At 42.1% G+C, this 19,782-nt stretch overlaps 1 protein-coding gene across 1 annotated transcript; it reads right to left on the bottom strand.

Moving 5' to 3' along the window:
- Positions 1-18,057: 18,057 nt before the first annotated feature.
- LOC115970381 lies at positions 18,058-18,624 on the bottom strand. Its single transcript, XM_031090021.1, has one exon. It carries the CDS (start codon positions 18,622-18,624, stop codon positions 18,058-18,060), a length of 567 nt encoding a protein of 188 aa, XP_030945881.1.
- Between the last annotated feature and the right edge of the window lie 1,158 nt (positions 18,625-19,782).

The raw sequence follows: 19,782 nt of genomic DNA, 5'->3' as shown, positions 1-19,782 counted from the left end.
GCATGCTGTACTTATGTGCTTTCAGGACAATGTAATAGTTTGATTTTATTTATTTATTTATAATAATCAATCCAAATGCAAGAACCTGAATTTTTTTTAAATATAATATGTCAAATTTAGGCTTGTAACACATAATTTACAATTTTCTCAAAAAAAAAAAAAAAAAAAAACCACAGAATTGACAATATTTTATTTTGACAGAAAATATTTTTTTAGAAAATGACTTTTTTTAAAAAAAAAAAAACGTTTTTTCACCTGTTTACTGATATTGATTGTGACCTTAAAAACAAGCTAAAAAAACAATTGTGGAGGGGGATATATTTACGGGGATATATTTTATTTTATTTTGAGGGAATACGGTAATTTACTGAATATGTGACATTTCAGAAAATTGCAGTTTTGGCATTAAAATCCCCCTTGTTGTAACTTGTAATTACTTAATGGAACTTTTCCCCCCCTCAATCGATTAGTGCTACACACTGGTATTATTGAAAAGAGTGATACTGATTTTTCGTGATTAAAATGAGATGATTAGGTTGGTAACATGTCATGAGCTTTGTGACTGAATACATTGAACGTTTTACTACACACTCTTGTTGATAAAGAAAAGCATTAGTTATCGTAATAAAAATAATTATCTCTTACTCAAAAAATAATTAAGAATAATAATTATCCCTTCCATTATTACTAATAAAGCCTATTTGATGACTTGATTGACAATGCGATTGTGGAGCTAGCTCGAAAATTATGTCAAACAAAATTTTTTTACTATAGAAATTTTTTTTCCGTCATGGTTTAGTGGATTGAGTTCAGATTCAACCAAATTGGGATGACTTTATAACCAGGTTTAAATCAAAATTACCCTAATTTAAACGAGTCATTTTGTTTTAGTCCAAAGATACACAATAAGTTCGGTTCAAACTATGAGTCTTTTTCCTTCTAACATTAAAATTAAGTTAACAGGTTTATTAGAAACATGCAAATTGTTTATCAACCAAAAAGAAAAAAATAACAGAAAAAAGAAACACGCAAATTGATAAAAACATCAAATATCCCAATTAATAAAGTCAAATAACTTAAATAAATTACAATCAAAATGAGAAGAATGTCCCAAATATATACTCACTAAAATATAGTAGTTTTCAAAATGCAAAGTGGATTGTGAATTTCATTTTCATATCATACGTGAATACTCTATAATTTAATTTCCTTTTTTTCCATGACTAAAAAAAAAAGTTCTTTTTTTTCGGATTCAGTGGGAGGCCCACACATCCACAATGGATTTATAATCCTCTTCCCCTAAAGAGACAGATAAGATAAGGCCATTATCTAGCTAAATTGCGCTTTGTTACTGAAAACATTTTACGGATAAAAATGGCTAGTAGTGTTTCATTCAAGCCAGGCTTAATTTAGATCTCAACCAAAAAAAAAAGAAAAAAAGAAAGAAAAAAAAAAGGCCAGACCTTAGAGACAATATTGTCTTGTACCGAAAAAAGAAAAGAAAAGAAAAGTAAACAAGTCATGCACGTCCTCATCAATTTACATCAAACATTAATTTAATCCAAAAAAAAGAGAAATTCGATACAAAACCAATACCATGAATATTGTTTTCATTTAATTATTGAACAATTCTTAAAACATAAAATATTTCACAACTTATTAAGATGGTAAATTGTAATTGGTGGGCATACAGACTCACTATCCTCACTTTTTCATACATCAACCATAGTTTATTATATTAAAAAAATCATGAAAATGTGTGAAACATGTCGTGTACATAAATTTATTGTTAATAGGCTATTAGCTTTAAGGCATTTTCCTTAAACCTCTGGGGAAATAAATATTTTAAATAGTGCCTGACATGTTTCTCCAAAAAAAAAAAAAAAATTAGTGCCTGACATGTTTAATGTCCTTTTGGATTATTTTTATTTAATTAAAATAGAGAAATAGGGGAGAAGAAGGAGTTGCGGTTCACGCCAACGTAGATGAACTTTGGGAGTGGTCTCAAGATGTTGATTAAGAATTTTGAACATTAATGTCTTTTGGATTTCAAAATGGTAAGTCATAATTGATAGGAACTTAGGCTGAACATTAATGTTTTTGGATTTCAAAATGGTAAGTCATAATTGATAGGAACTTAGGGTGTGTTTGTTTGGAGGTGAAATAGGATGGATGAAAAACTTTGGAGATAAAATGGGAAAGAAAACTTTTTTGAGTGTGTTTGGTTGGGTGGGGAGAAAGGAAAATAAATGGTGGGGCTCGGGTGTTTTCTTCTCGGACCCACCAAAAAGTTTTCTCCCTAAAATGGAGAGAAAACTAAAAGGAGAAAATATAGCTGCTTAATGGACAAGAATGCCTATGTTCAATTCTTTTTTTTTTTTTGGCTGTGGGTGTGATAGTTGTTTTGTTTAATTAGACATGATTTTTTTTTTTTTTTTCTGGAACATGATTTTTATTTTTTAATAAATTGGGTGATTTTTTTTTGTCACTTTTTTGTTTTAATTGGTCACAATTTTTTAACAAGAGTGTATGAGTAAATTTATACAAACTCATTTTTTCCATTCCTCCACTTTTTCACTCTCAGTCAAACAAAAATAAAATAAATTAAAATATTTTCTATCTTCCCATTTTTCTATCATTTCACAATTTTCTATTATCCTACTTTTTCACCCCTCTAACCAAACGGACCCTTAGGCTGAAATTTTGCAACAAGTGCACCTCTTTGTTAATTGCAGGACCACTTATTAACCATTCTGTACCCTTTTTTTTTTTTTTTTTTTTTTGAGAGGAAAACAAAAAAGGTGCACATGTAACACATGGACGGTAGCGCAATGTAGTTTACATTTTTTTTTTTTGAAACCGGAACCAATATCATTAATTTAGAAAAGAAGAATCCAAATACAACGCGTCCACAGCAGGTGGAGGATCCTCCTCCAACCAAACAATTTCATTGTCAAGTAATCTAGCAAACCTAGCCAAAGAATGAGCAACACCATTAGCACTACGCCTAATACAATTATAAGAGATGGACCTGAAACCTGCAGCCAAACACCAGATGTCTTCGTAGATTAAGCCAAGTCGTGATAGGTCTGGTTGGGCCTGAGAAATCATCTTCATCACCAAAGCATTATCGCCTTCGAGTACTATCTCTGTAAAACCCGCATCAATGGCAAACTCAAGCGCTTTACGGCACGCCATCACTTCCACCTCCTCACTGTCACGCACAGCTCCTCCTCGTGCCGCTAAAGCAGCCATGACTTCACCCTTTTCATTCCTAATCACCGCCCCATAACCTGATGCAGCGCCCTCATCAAAACAAGCACCGTCGAAGTTCAGCTTGAAAAACGTTTCTGGTGGAGGCTGCCATGTCTGCTGCACTGGACCATGATTCGGAATAGGCACATGCAAAGAGTCTTGTGCATCCGTATACTCCTTCAAATAGTCAACTGCACGTTGGGCTGATCTTGAGGGATGCTGGAAAACCCCTCCATGAATAACCGTATTCCTTTGGTGCCATATCAGCCAACAAGTAATCCAGAACAGATTCCATTCCTCCTCAGAAAGCTTCACCAGAAGCCCTGTGACCAACTGCAAAAAATCATTCTGTGCTGTACCAGATTTCTGAAGTCTACCCAAGCTCCCAGCCCAAATATCTTGTGCCGCTCCACAACTCCAAAGAACATGCAGAACCGTTTCAGTTTCTTGATGACAGAGACAACAACGTGCATTCTCCATCACCTTTCTTCGAATAAGATTATCTTGTGTGGGCAGAATATTAAGACACGCTCTCCATGAAAAAATCTTTATCTTGCTTGGAACAGCTGCTTTCCACAGACGTGACCAAAGGAACCCAAGTGCTCTGTGCTCTGAAGACTCCCCAGCATTTAACTCATCCTTCCTTAATTGTTTTGCCACAAAATACCCAGACCGGACAGTATATCTGCCTCTTTTTGTAAAAGACCAAACCAACCCATCCTGAGCAACCCGCCTACTTAAAGGAACTTGAAGTATCGCTTCCGCATCAAACTGGTGAAACAAGGCCATTATTCTTTCTCTATCCCACTGATGAGTCTGCCAATCAACTAAATCAGATACTCTCCATTCCCAAATTTCCTCCTCAGGTGGAAACAATATTTTTTTTGTTGGATGGTTTGGTAGCCAGCAATCTTTAAGCACCCGAATTGAAGCCCCATTTCCTACTCTCCAATAACACCCTTTCTTCAAAATTGGTTGAGCTGCTAACAAACTTTTCCAAACATAAGAGCTATTTTGGCAATCCATAGCATCAAGAAAATCACACCGCGGAAAATATTTGGCTTTAAAACACCTGTACAACAAAGAGCCGTTATCCTGTAACAACCTCCAACCCTGTTTTGCTAGCATAGCTAAATTAAATGATTTTAAGTCTCTGAAGCCCATTCCGCCCTCTGTCTTTGGCTGCGTTAAAAAACTCCAACTTTTCCAGTGGATTTTCCTTTCCTCCCCAGCCTGGCCCCACCAAAATCTAGCACACATAGAGTCCAACTCATCACATAATTTCCCCGGCAACTGAAACACCCCCATGGTATACGTGGGAATGGATTGAGCCACAGCTTTTATAAGAACTTCCTTGCCAGCCTTAGAAAGCATTTTCCCCTTCCAACCCTGCAATTTCCTCCAAACCCTCTCCTTCAGGAAAGCAAAAGTCTCATATTTCCTTCGTCCTATCAAAGTAGGCAGCCCTAGATAATTATCAAACCTCGCCACTTCCTTAACCTTTAATTTGTCAATGATCCATGTTTTCTGCTCCACAGACACATTACTACTGAAATAAGCAGAGGACTTCTCAAGATTTATACATTGGCCCGAGGCTTCAGCATACAACTGTAGGGTATCAGACACCACCTGCACTTCATCGTTATTAGCTTGACAAAAAATCAAAGAATCATCAGCAAAGAGCAAATTAGAGATAGACGGCGCATTTCGACATAAAGCCACCCCATGTAGACGTCCTTCAAGCTCTTTTCTAGCAAGAAGTGAAGTAAAACCTTCAGCACATAACAGAAACAGATAAGGGGATAGCGGATCTCCTTGACGAATACCCCTAGAAGGAGTGATATTCCCATAAGCTTTCCCATTTATTCGGACAGAAAAGGAGGGTGTAGAGACACAGCTCATGACCCTATCAACCCAAAACTCCGGAAACCCCAATTTAAGCATCATGCCTTTAAGGAAACCCCACTCCACCCTATCATAGGCCTTACTTACATCTAGTTTAAGAGCTAAAGCCCCCTTCTTCCCCTTCTTTCGACTATGCATGGCATGCAATGTCTCATAGGCAACCAGCACATTATCAGTGATAAGGCGTCCAGGTACAAAAGCACTCTGAGTAGGGGAAATTAACTGTGGCAAAATCAGTTTCAACCTGTTCGCCAAAACCTTAGAAATAATTTTATAAATCACGTTGCAAAGGCTAATAGGCCTGAAATCTGCCATATTCTCCGGTTTCTTAACTTTAGGAATTAAAACTATATGAGTATAGTTAATATCAGATACCATATGACCAGTATGCAAAAAATCTAACACAGCCTCAGTCACCTCAGGGCCAACAATATGCCAAAATTTTTGATAGAAAAGGGCATTCATACCATCGGGTCCAGGAGCCTTTGTTGGTCCCATCTGAAACAACGCTGTTCTAACTTCCTCACTGCTATACGGCCTGGATAGCACCTCCAACATGTCAGCAGACATCCTCCAGTGAACCGCATCAAGGCATTCCTCCATTCTGTCACAAGTACCTGCTTTAAAAATATTCATGAAATAGTTAGAAGCTACCTCTGCTACCTCCTCCACCTCATCCACCCAATCCCCATCAGCATTCTTTATTCCCTCAATAAAATTCCTACGCCTTCGTTGAGAAGCCTTGGAGTGAAAAAATTTAGTATTCCTGTCGCCATACTTTAACCATGACACCCTGGATCTTTGACGCCAAAAAACCTCTTGCTTTAATAATAAATCATCCAACTGTTTACTCAGTAAAAGAAATTCATTCCTGCTTTCTTCAGTCATTTCGCTAGCATTCAAAAGCTCCAGCTTCTTCTGTAATCTTTTAATCTCCTCTGTTTCAGGTTTAGTTTTAGAAGAACCCCATGCATGCAACTCAGCCCCACAACTTAGGATTTGGTCCCGCAAACCACTCAACCCCAAACTACCATGCCCTCCTTTTGTCCATGCCTCCAAAACGGCCTCCTCACAATCATCCCACATTAACCAGCACTCCTCAAACTTGAAACCACTAGCCCCTCTACCCCTTACCCGCCTATCATTCCTGGTTGCTAATAGAATAGGAATGTGATCAGAAGCATGGCTAAATAAATGGGAAACCAAACTTGCAGGGAACTTTTCAAACCAGCTTTCATTAGCCGTAGCTCTATCCAACCTTTGCTTTGTATGAGCTGAACCTGGCCGTCTATTTGTCCATGTGAACTTATGCCCAGTGAAACCCAAGTCTTTCAACTCACAATTGTCCAACGCAACTCGAAAATCCTCCATCTGATTAAAGTAAGGCGCATTAACACTCTGTTTTTCCGAAGCATGAAGTATTGCATTGAAATCCCCAATGCAACACCAAGGACCCTCAACAAAAGTCTTTAAATGAGATAATAGTGCCCAAGACTTCCTTTTTTCATTCGCTTCAGGCCACCCATAAAATCCAGTCAAATGCCACACAAAACCATCAGATTCCACCACTTTAGCCAAAATGTGATTGTCAGTAAAATTAACCACATCCAAATTCACTTCCTCCTTCCACATCAAGGCCAAACCTCCGCCCGAATTTGGCTTTTTCACTATCAACTTATTTCTAAAAGGCACGTCACCACAATGTTGCTCAAAACCACTTCGATCTAATCTTGTTTCCATTAAGAAACAAATATCAGGATCTTGTTCCCTCACTAATTTGTGAAGGCTTTGAACTGTCCAAAGGTTCCCAAGCCCTTGGCAGTTCCAGCTTAAAATCCTCATTGCTCTCGGCAAGGGTGTTGCAACACCCCCGCCGCTTCAACAATTTCAGAATCATCCCAACCCTTTACTTTTTTCTCTGCACGCTCATCACTTTTGTCATGCATATCCGGCTGCATTCCCTTACTGCCTCTCTTCCCCAATATAGTCTTTGCCCCTTCTTTGAATAAATCCACAGGGCCCAACTCCATACGTGTAAGCCTTGTCCACTTGCTTTGTTTCTCTATTCTTTGAGGCCCACTAACTTTAATCTGCTGCCTATTACCTTGAGCATCAACTTGGTCCATAAGCCCCTTAATATCAAGCTTGTTTGTAGGCCCAATGAAATCCCCAAGCCCCTCCATACTTGGGCTTTGATCATCAACCCCAACCGTAGGCCCAACCATCCCTTCCAGCTCCATTATCTCCGTAAGCTTCGCTCCATGAATCACGGAATTTGGCAGCAGACTTTCTGGAAGCATCCCGTGTTTCCCGGCCAGACCAGCATCTTGTTGTGTCATGTGAACCCTACCACCAGCGCCCCCGCCGCCGCCGTCATCCTCATCCCTTGCCTTGCCACTCCCCTGCTGCGAACTAACCGGTTCAGTCTCCGTCGCGCGTTCAGTTTCGTCCCGATGCCGTCCTCGACTATTTGGTGATCGTACTCTGCTCCCAGTAGCCCTCATCCAATCCCCATATTGACAATCTGCCTCCTCGCCATTCTTAGTTGCACCAAAATGTTGGGCACAATGTCGAAGGTCATGCCCAAGCAATCCGCAGTAATGGCAAAACAGAGCAAGACGCTCATATTTGAAAGTAACCCAATACTTCTGTCCATTCGAATCTGCTAAAAAGGCCCCTCTCCGAAGAGGTTTCGATAACGGAAGAGCAACCTTTACGCGCATGAAAAAGTTTGGGATGTCCTGCTGCCGTCGCTTTTCCACATCCTCCACAACACCTAGCCGTCCACCCACTGCCTCGGCCACTGACGGAGTAGCCATGTCAAACGGCGCCCCCCATATTTGGACCCAAAGGGAGGCCGTCTCAAACCTCACATTGGCAGCAGTCATCCCTGGTTTCCACCGAACCAGTAATAACACTTGATTATCAAAAGTCCATGGCCCTCCTTTTAAGACTCTATTCATATCAAACTCAGAATTAAACTTGAACTGGAAAAGATTTGCCCCAACCTCTACCACCTGTACCCGATTCTCCAAACCCCATGCCCGTTTAATAGTTCCTTGAGCAGCCCTTTTATTAAAAGACCTACACGTGAGGAACTTTCCCAGCAAACTCTGAGAGCAACTCTCAATCTCCGCTATCCGTCCTTCATCCGATATAGGGATAACCTCCTCCTCGTCAGTAGTCAGCTTCAAGTTTTCCAGAATACTACTCACATCGTCCTCCATGATTCAACGAAGATGGCACCGACAAAAGAAAGAAAGAAGAAAGCAAACCCTTAGAGGAACTAAGGGAGGAAGAAACTCGTACGGGAACGAGAGGGAGCGCTCCTACCCTAGAGGAGAAAAGACTTTTTTTTTTTTTTAAATCATATATGTGATTCGCAATGTAGTTTACATTTAAACTTTAGACTAATTTACGATGTAGTTAATTTCAACGCAAATGCAAGCTCACTTCAAAGTTTTTTTTGGTAGAAATGCCAACTTCAAAGTTCAAACCTCGTAATACGTGACTGTCTAGAATACGTGACAATTTTTCCGAGTCTACGTAACTATGAATACGAGTGCTGCCAATTCCTATAGGATTTTACTAATGTGTTTTCTTAGGGCACATATTAATTTTCAATTTTGAAAATAATTTTTTTGAGAATTGAAAAAATAATGATAAATTTTTCAATTACCGAGAAAATATTTTCAAAAATAGAAAGTTTAATGTGTGCCCTTAAGGCATACATTAAAGACACACATTAACTGGACCTATTTATATATACCAAGTAATTATATAAAGGAATCTTTTAGGGTGATCTCAAGAGAGGCAGGCTAAGAGTTTTGAACACATGGGCAAAATGAAACCAACATCCCAGTCAATTTTGTTTTAGGTGAGAGAGCTGTGTGAAAACAGTTTGGCAACATGACAATAGAGATTTTTAAAGAAGTTTTGTTTGACCTGAGGATTCACAGTTTGATTCCTATCATCTTCACGGTCATATATATATATATATATATATATATGAAGTGTCAAAAGAAGGCTTGACTTTTTCTCAAGTCTTAATTGCATATCTCTCTTTTTGTATGCAATTTCAGCACAAGCTGATTCTTGTAACATGCCTACATAGGATAGGTGGCTTGAATATCAAGCCTATCCATTAAATGCTTGATCACGCCTATGGACTTCCTTGTAGGAACAATCTTGCTAACATTCACCTTCTTGCATGCACAATTTTTATTTATTTATTTATTTTACTTTTTATAAAAGGGGAAGTCTTATTCATTTATAAAGGTTTTTACAACAACATGCACAAAGACCTCCGAAGGACACCGTCTACTAGTCTCGAGGTGTTGCATATCCCAAAAAAAAGGTGCATATATAAAGGATGGACAGGTATTATAAATTTCCAAAAGGCATTGTTGTTGATGACCCCTTTTTGCTAGATCTTCTGCGCAGCCAATAATCTCACAATATATGTAAAGCAGTTGGACGGTTTACATGCGTGCCATAAGGTTCCTGCAATAAGAGATTAATGGGATAACAACTGGTGATAAATCATTAGTAGTAGTTAGTTAGGAAAGAATTGTCATAGAATCAATCTCAAGGTGAATAAATTTAAAACCCAAATCCCATGCCAATAAAAGACCCTGCAAACTGCCCCTAACTCTGCTATATTATTAGATGTAGTACCCATATTTAAGTTGTGTTTGACATTGGCTTAAAAAACCAACTTTTTTTACCATTCAGCTTATTTCTACTACTATTCATGGGTTCCATTGCACTTATTGGTACTATTCATGGGACCCACTGTACTATTTCAGTTCTTTTTAGCTTTATCTATAGTACTTTCAGAATTTTTTTTTTTTTTTTTTTTTAGTTTCAACTAAATAAGCTGTTCCCAAATGAACTCTTAAAGAAAATCCAGAGACCCATGAACCTGAGCAATTTTGCAATAGACCGCCTGCTCTAGCCAACCCAGGATTACCTAAGGAGCTACCATCTGTATTTAATTTTATAAAAGGCTTAAGTGGAGTGATCCATTTAATAATCCTAGGTATAGCTATTTTAGTTGTTTTAGTAGGGCAAACTAGATAAAAGTATTTTGTAGCTAACTGAACTGCTTTGTGGACTAGATGAGGTTGGGAGCTAGATTGATTATGAAAAATATGCTTGATGATGCCGTAAAATCACCAGTGAGCTACACGATCCACGCTCGCTTAAACTAACAACCTGCAAGAAGAAAGAAGTGATCTCGCCAAGGGCATCGGTGTGATGTCGGCCAAATACCCTCCGACGGTCAAGTTAGAATTGTTCTCAACTCTAGAGTGCTAGAGAGGGTAAATTATGCGTACCTTGATTTGTGAGGGTATTGGTGCTTTTATAGTAGTAGGAGGTTGGCCTCTCTTTCTTGACCTAGAAGTCTTTTCCTTATAGGACTCTACTTGAGCAATCCCAAACGTGATGGGCAAACATTTCCTTGTAGAGTGGGTTCTTCATTAAGCGCATATCTTCTAGAATTATCTTTGCACTAGTATTCTGATTTTCCTTAGGATTCTCTCGGATCTCAAACATGTGCCCCAAGTATTTTAAGTCATGTCAGGTCCTAGGCTCTCCCTTATTGCCGGCCCATGGGCTCGGATCTGTCAGGCCCAATGTCATGCTATTTTTTACCCCTTCAGCTGCCCCCTTCACCCTATGGTCCATCATGATTTAGGTGGTCGGATCAGTAGGGTGACGGTTAAATTTTAATTGGGCTTGACGGTTCGATATTGTTTACGTTGACGGTTGAAGATTCTTTATGCTGACGGTTGAAAACTGTTTAGGTTGATGGTTGAAGACTGTTAATGTTGACGGTCCTTCAAGGGGACATGAACTGCAAACATATGTTGATAGGTTGTCAAGCATTTATGAGGCATGCCACGTGTCACTTTTTGATTGGATTTTGAACCGGATCGAAGCGTTGCTTCGTCTTCCGTGCATCTCTCATATATATAACACACCTCTCTCCCCTCATTTCTACAATTTTCAGCCAAAACATATTGTCAGAGCGTCGTCGTCAACCTTGTCAAAGCACTCCGTCGGACATCTGTACACGTCAACTATACAATCGTCGACTTTCCGTTACTCAGAGCGGTGAGTACTTATTTTTATTATTTTTTCAAGTCTTGCATTTTGAGCTTACATTTTGCTAGACCTACACACCCGTCAGTCACTATTAGATCCGTCAGTCTTAGGTTTTGTCGTCAATTGTAGGCAATGTCTAATGCGTCGAGTAATCAGTCAGTAGTTCGTGACGGGGCGGAATACGAGGAAGTATACCCGTCCGGTCATAAAGACCCAGAGAGTCCCGGCGAAGAGAGGAGTCCGTCCGCCTCTTCCTCGTCCTCAACAAATGAGGATATGGAGATGGTTGAAGTAGAAGAAACGTCTGATGACGACCAGGATCAACCGTTGGGACCCGTCATCGGTGCTGATGGACTTAGGGAGTTCATCATGCTACCAGAGTGGACGGTACATAAATTCACATCTATCATCAGGGAGAAACATTTCAGCACCTTTAGGGCTAACTTTCAAATTCCGGACTACATTCCAATCTGTCTACCTTACATATCAGAGAAATGCTATTACGACGGGGTAGAAGGTGTCGGAGTGTATGAGCAGATGCTGAAGGCAGGACTTAGGTTCCCGCTAAGTACACTACATAGAGAGCTTTTAAAATATCTGGGTCTATCTGTCAACCAGATGTCCCCAAACGCCTGGAGGGTCTTCATAGCCATGGAGATTCTCTATGGTGCAATGACAGATGGTGCTAGGAGGCTGACGGTGTGTGAATTCCTTCATTGCTACCATCCAGACGAGATTGACAGGTCGAGGGGAATGTATAGTTTTGCCAGTAGGAGCCCATTGTTGAAGGTCATTTTTGAAACACTCGACTCAAATAGAGACTGGAAGAGTCGTTACTTCTTCCTAGAGGATGACAGATGGATGAGCCGTCCAGGAGCGACGGAGTATATGCCCGTTGACATAACTTGGGGAGTATTACATTCATCTCGTATGCATCTGTCCTAATTTGCAAATTTTTTTTTTAATTTTTTTTTTATACATTCATTAGCTATGGTTCTTTCCTTTAACCGTCTATTTTCTCTGCAGGTAGACGGCGCCCACAAGTTAGTATTGAGGAGTTTAGCATCCTCTAGAAGATTTTTCAAAAGACCAAGCCGGAAGAAAGGACTTGGGCGATGTTGGTAAATCCGAACACCATACATTGGTATTGTGACGGTCCTGAACCCACCTCTGAAGCTGTCAGATACGACGAAAGAATTTACAGACGTAAGTCCGTCAACCTTTACTTAGCATAAATGGTTTCAAATCTATGTAAATAACTCCATCCGTCCTGTTTTACAGAGATAGACGACGCTAAGAGGAGGGCGCTGATAAAATCATAGGCCGCCAAGCAAAAGGAGTCTGGTGAGGTTGTGGTTCCTAAGGGGACGGTACCGTCGATAAAGAGGAAATCATCGTCCAAATCTGACCGTCCACATAAGCAACAAAAGGTCCTTCTGGAACCCGTTGTAGGGTTGATGGCTGAGGGTGCGAAGACTGTTACCCCAGCAAAGCATGGGTCTGGCAAGGGCTTAATGAAGGCCCCGTCCACTAGCCAAGAGAAGCCTCCTCCTCTCCTCCGTGACGACTCCAAATTTGCCTTGGAGAAGCTTTCATCAATCATTTCGTCAGAGGATAATGAGGACTTGGGCAATCACTCGACGGTGGTAATGGGGGAGACGAGTCTCTTTGCTGTTGCACAGGTAATTCTTATCCGTCAATTTAAGCCTGTTTACTCTGCTTAGTTTTTATTTAACACTGTTCAACTTGTTTGTTTCAGTCCTTGGTTATGATGAAGGGCCTAATGGATCGGTGTCTTAACGTGAGGTGGCTCTAGAACGTGTGCGATCAAAGGCAGAGCAGACGGAAGATGAGCTTGGTCAACTTCACAAGTGGAAGTCCACTATGGAGAAGAAGTTTGACCTTTCAGAGCAGGAGAGAAAAGAGCTTGAGCAGAAGACGGAGGAAGCTGGGAAGGCCCTGGAAGACAAAGAAAAGGAAATCCAAGACTTGAAGGAAAAGCTCCGTCAAGCTAAGGAGGTTGCAGTCTGTGAATACCGTGATTCTGACGCCTTATTGGGCGAGCTGGGGGGATTGTTCCTTCAAAGCTTTGATGATGCACTCCGTCAAGTTAAGAAATCCTACCTTGAACTGGACGTGTCAATGATAAATGTCAATGACCAAGATCAGAAGTTTGCTTTGCCTGTCGCTTCAGAGAACACAGATGAGCTTTTTGGTGAGGATGCAGTTTAGGGTGATGGAGAATCAGTTCCAGCGAAACATGTCCAAGATGCCGACCCAAAAATGTAGATCTTTATTATTATTTTTATATTTATTTTGAGAACAATCCGTCCTTCATTTTTGTATTAAACGATTGCCCTCTGAGGGTCTTATCCATCATTAATGTATTATCTTACAATTTTATGCTTGCTAATTCTTTTTGTTTGAAACTTGCATAAATATCCGTCCTCTTTAGAAAGGAGAGATTGAGTAAATATCCGTCCTTGTAATTTTTGTATAATGGTGTTGACGGTCTGGTATCTGTCTATTTCGAACTGGTTGTACCCATGTATTCTTTTTTATCCGTCTATTTCGCGGAATACGAGTATTTCCAGCCTATGCGTGATCCATCCAATCTGTGGACTTGGTGAATATCCTTACCATGAGAGTGATCCGTCCATTTTGTGGTCTCAATAATTATTCTCACTTTGTGGACTTAAATTACTTTCACCCTTTGGGTGATCCGTCCACTTTATGGACTAAATTATTTTCACCCTTTAGGTGATCCATCCACTTTGTAGACTTTGTAAATTGTCTTCACCCTTTGGGTGATCCGTCCACTTTGTGGACTTAAATTATTTTCACCCTTTGGGTGATCCGTCCACTTTATGGACTTTGTAAATTGTTTTCACCCTTTGGGTGATTCGTCCACTTTGTGGACTTTGTAAATTGTCTTCACCCTTTGGGTGATCCGTCCACTTTGTGGACTTTGTAAATTGTCTTCACCCTTTCGGTGATCTGTCCACTTTATGGACTTGGTGTAGCCTATCGATAAAAAATCCTTGTGGAAAATCAAAGCTGTATCTGAATATTCTTCTTTAAAGAAAAATGCGTTTGTAGAAAAAAGTGCCTGCCCCCTTGGGCTTAAAAAGGCACAAAAAGATTGTAGCAAGAATAGTTAAAGAAAAACTAGTAAATTGTAGCTAAAGATTAAATAAACTGGGAAATTGGGGATTTGTTCATATTCTCTCTACTGGTAGTATTTCCATAGATGCTTCGTGTTTCAAGGGTGCTGCAGCTTTTGTCCGTCCATTGTTTCGAGGTGGTAGGTCCCCTTCCTTTGCCATGATGCGATCCTGTAGGGTCCTTCCCAGTTGGGGCCAAGTTTTCCTTGTCAAGGATCTCTAGCGGCGCCCATTACTTTCCTTAGTACAAGATCACCGACTTGGAAGTCCCTATGCCTCACTTTGGTATTGTAGTGTTTTGCCATGAGATTCTGATAATGCGCCAACCTTTGCTCTGCTGCCGCTCTGACTTCGTCCACTAGGTTGAGTTGGAGGCTTGTGGCCTCTTTGTTCTTATCTTTGTCATAGCTCTCCACTCGGTAGCTCGTGAGCCCCACTTCCGCGGGAATGACAGTTTCGGTACCATATGCAAGTCGAAATGGTGTTTCTTCAATGGGTGTTCTTGCCGTGGTCCGGTATGCCCATAGGACGCTTGGTAGCTCGTCCGACCATATACCCTTTGCCCCCTCAAGCCGGGTCTTGATTATCTTGAGTAAGGACCGGTTCGTGACTTCGACTTGCCCGTTTGCCTGTGGGTGTGCGGGTGATGAGTAGTGATTCTTGATCCCTAGCTCCAAGCAGAAGTCTCTGAATGCCCTGTTGTCGAATTGCTTACCATTGTCAGAGACCAGTACTCTGGGTATCCCGTACCTACATATGATATTCCTCCAGACAAAACTTCGGATGTTCTTCTCCGTGATGGTGTCTAAGGCTTCCGCCTCGACCCACTTAGTGAAGTAGTTTATGCCTACTACCAGGAATTTCAGCTGTCGGATCGCCGTCGGGAATGGGCCCATGATATTAAGTCCCCATTGTGCGAACGACCAGGGTGCCGTCATAGGTGTTAGTTCTTCAGATAGCTGTCTGATGAAATTGCTGAACCTCTGGCATTTGTCGCAGGACTGGACATAGGCTTGCGCATCCTTCATCATTGTAGGCTAGTAGTATCCTGTTCGGATCAACTTGTGTACAAGTGATTGTGCGCCTGAGTGGTTTCCGCAGATACCCTCGTGTACTTCTCTCATCACGTAATCTGCTTCCTCTTGGCATAAACACCTCAGATACGTTTGAGAGAAACCTCTTTTATATAAGACGTCTTTTATCAGCACGAACCGTGATGCCTAGACCTTCAGCTTTCTTGCGGCGCCCTTCTCGTTTAGTAATACCCCAGTTTTTAGGTAGGATATTAATGGCGTGGTCCAGTTGCATTGAGAGTTCACCACCTACATATTTGTTCCGTCATCGATAAGTGAGGAGGTTTGAACGAATGATAATACCTGTTCGGGAACCAGCATAAATTCGTTTGACGTAGCTTTTGCTAGATTGTCGGCCCATTCGTTTTCTTCCCTTGGGATCTGAATGAATTTGACTTCGAGGTCGCTAATTTGGTATTTCACTTCTTTTAAATACCTCTTTATTCTATCGTTCTTGCACTCGTAGTCGCCATTGATCTGACTCGTTACCACTTGTGAATCGCAGTGGACGACTATGTTTTTTGCTCCCGTGACCTTTGCAAGGTCTAGCCCTGCCACCAAGGCTTCATACTCTGCCTCGCTGTTAGTTGTGGGGAAATCCAGTAGGACCATACATTGTATCTTGTCCCCCTGTGGAGTTTGGATCACTACCCCGGCTACTCCGGCTCGTCTGTTTGAGGATCCGTCTGTATAGATATTTCATTGTTCTTTCTCTTCCTCCACCTAGCCTTCCCCGAGAGTGAACTCGGTGATGAAGTCAGCTATTACCTGCCCTTTTATGGCCGTCCGCGGGCGGTATTGGATGTCAAACTCACTCAACTCTATCGCCCACAAAGCCATTCTTCTTGCTGCTTCTGGGCTGCTCATGGCTCTTCTCAATGGCTTGTCCATTAAGACAACGATTGTATACGCTTGGAAGTATGGCTTAAGTCTTCGTGCGGCGATTACCAATGCAAAAGCCAACTTCTCCATCTGAGGGTACCTCTTTCTGCTCCTCGAAGTGCTCGGCTGGTAAAGTGGACTGGTTTTTGGGACCCATCCTCCTCTCTTACCAAAGCTGCACTTACTGCAGCTTGTGAAACGGCTAAATATAAGTAAAGTTCTTCACCTGGCATGGATGGACTGAGCAACAGTGGAGATGAGAGATATGCCTTCAAGTTGTCGAATGCCATCTGGCATTCATCCGTCCACTCAAACGATTTCCTTAGAGTGTGGAAGAATGGTAAACACCTGTCCGTTGCTCTTGAGACGAACTTGTTTAGGGCTGCAATCTTGCCGTTTAAACTTTGGACCTCCTTAGCCGTCCTTCGTGGTTCCAACTCCATTATGGCTTGCACCTTCTCCGGATTGACCTCTATTCCTCTTTGGGACACCATGAAACCTAAGAACTTCCCAGCCGTTACTCCGAATGCGCATTTGTTTGGATTCAGCTTCATGTTGAATGATCGGAGCGTATTGAAGGTCTCCCTAAGGTCGTCTAGGTGGTCAACTTCCTGCGGGCTTTTTACCAACATGTCGTCAACATAAACCTATACGTTCCTGCCGATCTAATGTGCGAACATCTTGTTCATTAGCCTTTGGTATGTTGCCCTAGCATTTTTGAGTCCGAAAGGCATCACCTTGTAGCAGAATAATCCCTGACTTGTGATGAAGGAGGTCTTCTCTTGATCAAATTCGACCATCCTGATCTGGTTGTAGCCGGAGAAAGCGTCCATAAAGCTTAGGAGCTGGTGTCTTGCCGTTGAATCTACCAGGGTGTCTATCCGTGGGAGCGGGTAGCTGTCTTTAGGGCAAGCCTTGTTGAGGTCTGTGAAATCTACGCACATCCTCCAGTTTCCGTTGGCCTTTTTAACCATAACGACGTTTGCCAACCAGTCGGGGTAGTATACTTCTCGGATGAAACCTGCCTCCAGTAATTTTCGAACCTCCTCGGCTATGGCCTTGTCCCGCTCCTGGGCGAAGACTCGTTTCTTTTGCCGGATTGGAGGGAATGAGGGCGACACATTTAACTTGTGGACCATGAGTGAGGGGTCGATTCCTGGCATGTCTTCATGACTCCAGGCGAACACGTCTTGGTTATCTCTAAGGAATATCGTGATCGTTTGGCACACTGGCCAACTAGCTAGTGTGCCAATTTTAGTTGTCCGTTCAAGCCGCGTGTCATAATGTCTCACCTCTTCTAGCTCTTCAACTGGCTCTGCTAATGCTCGCTGCTTTCCGATACACATCGTTTGCTATTGATCCTCCATTTCTATCATGGCAATATAGCATTCCCGCGCTGCTATTTAATTCCCCTGCAGTTCTCCCACCCCATACTCCTTCGAGAATTTAATCATCAAGTGGTATGTTGAAGTTACCGCCTTCCAGGAAGTGAGAGTGGGTTGCCCGAGGATGGCATTGTAGGCGGATGAGCAGTTGACCACGAGAAAAGTTACCTCCTTAGTGATCTGTTGAGGATAGTCACCCGCCGTCACAGCTAGTGTTATTGCGCCCAAGGGGAACACCTTCGTTCCCCCAAATCCCACGAGTGGGGCATTCGTTGGGGTCAACTATTCCCTGTTAATTCTCATTTGCTGGAATGCTGGATAGTACAGGATGTCTGCTGAGCTGCCATTGTCAACGAGGACTCGATGCATGTTATAATCCCCTGTTTGCAAACTGACCACAAGTACGTTGTCATGAGGATGGTGAAGTCTCCGAGCGTCATCCTCTGAAAATCCGATAATGGGATTATCTATTCGCAGCATCTTGGGTATGGATCCTGTAAGTTGGACGCTATGGACCATCCTGAGGTAGGTTTTGCGGGCTTTTTTGGAAGATCCGGCTGCGGTTGTGCCCTCTACGATCATTCTTATGTCCCCTATAGGTGGTCTAGGGCGCTCGTTCTCCCGTCGTGGGGCCTGTTCCTTCAGTGGATCGATTCTTTCCCTGTTGACGAACCTTTGTAGCTTCCCTTGTCTGATAAGGGCCTTAATCTGCTGCTTCAGGTCGTAGCAATTGGCTGTGTCATGCCCGTGGTCTCGGTGAAAGCAACAATACTTGTCCCTTGGCCTTTTGTTGGGATCTCCCTTTAATTTTCCAAGGAACGTCAGTGCTCCTTCATCTTTGATCTGCATCAAGACTTGATCGATCGGGGCGGTTAATGGGGTGAAATTGCTGAACCTTCCAATGGGGGGTCTAGGGCGCTTTTCATCTCGTTGATCTCCGGTTCTAGCAACCTTTCGCCCCCTATCTTGTCACGTGTCCTCCTGCCTCTCCCTCTTCTTAGGCTTTTCCTCGCGTGCTAGCAATGCATCTTCTGCATTCATGTATTTGGTAGCTCTGTAGAGCACGTCCGTCATGTTCTTCGGGTCATTCTTGTATAAAGAAAACAAGAACTTACCCTTCCGTAGCCCGCTAGTAAATGCAGCTATGAGTATCTTATCGTCAGCTTCGTCAATTGAGAGGGCTTCCTTGTTGAAACGAGTTATGTAGGCCCACAGCGTCTCGTCTTCTCACTGCTTGATGCTCATTAAGCACGCGGTGGACCTATTGTACCGATGTCCTCCTATGAAGTGCGAGGTGAACTGGGTGCTCAACTCCTTGAAAGTATTGATGGAGCTTAGTGTTAATCTACTGAACCAAACCCTCGCAGGGCCCTTCAGCATCATTGGGAATGCCCTACACATGATCTCGTCTGGTACCCCTTGAAGGTGCATTAGGGTCTTGAAAGTCTCTAGATGATCGAGGGGGTCCTTGACCCCGTCGTAGCTTTCGATCTGGGGCATCCGGAATTTCGGTGGCAGAGGGAATGAGTTGACGGAGGTAGTGAATGGTGAGTCGGTTCTGTTCACTAGGTCATCGAGATCAGTGGATACTCGTCCCTTGAGGGCATTCATCATGACCTCTATTTGCTCCTTCATCGCCTGCATCTCTGTGATAATAGGTGGAGTGACAAAATCCATGAGAGATGGAAGACTTATGTTTTATCGCTCTGGTCAGCTTGGGGCGTTGCTGCCCTCTGGCTTCTCCTGGTTCCTTTGTTCGACACTGTTACCTTCTTGGTTTTCCTCCTGAACGTTAGGTCCTACATCCCTTTGGCGTAGCTGCTCCTCCAGATCATGGTTCTACTTTGTGAGTCATTCTACTGCTGCCATAAGAGTCTGGACCTGTCTCTCTAATGCAATAGATCTTGGCGGCTCGTCTTCTTGAACGTTGTTGGTGGTAGCCATCGAGCGAGTGAGTACCATGCAACTCTTATGTTCGGGAGGCGATAGTCTGGCTAAACTCTTCGT

This window comes from Quercus lobata, chromosome 12 (assembly GCF_001633185.2).
Source record: "Quercus lobata isolate SW786 chromosome 12, ValleyOak3.0 Primary Assembly, whole genome shotgun sequence".
In the NCBI taxonomy this organism is placed as follows: domain Eukaryota; kingdom Viridiplantae; phylum Streptophyta; class Magnoliopsida; order Fagales; family Fagaceae; genus Quercus; species Quercus lobata.
Note: the sequence above shows the minus strand (reverse complement) of the source record. Positions and strands in the feature narration are given on the sequence as shown.

Bases quoted from the DNA above. Each gene is read 5' to 3' on its own strand.
- LOC115970381 (XM_031090021.1), bottom strand. From the start codon at position 18,624: ATGCAGATCAAAGATGAAGGAGCACTGACGTTCCTTGGAAAATTAAAG.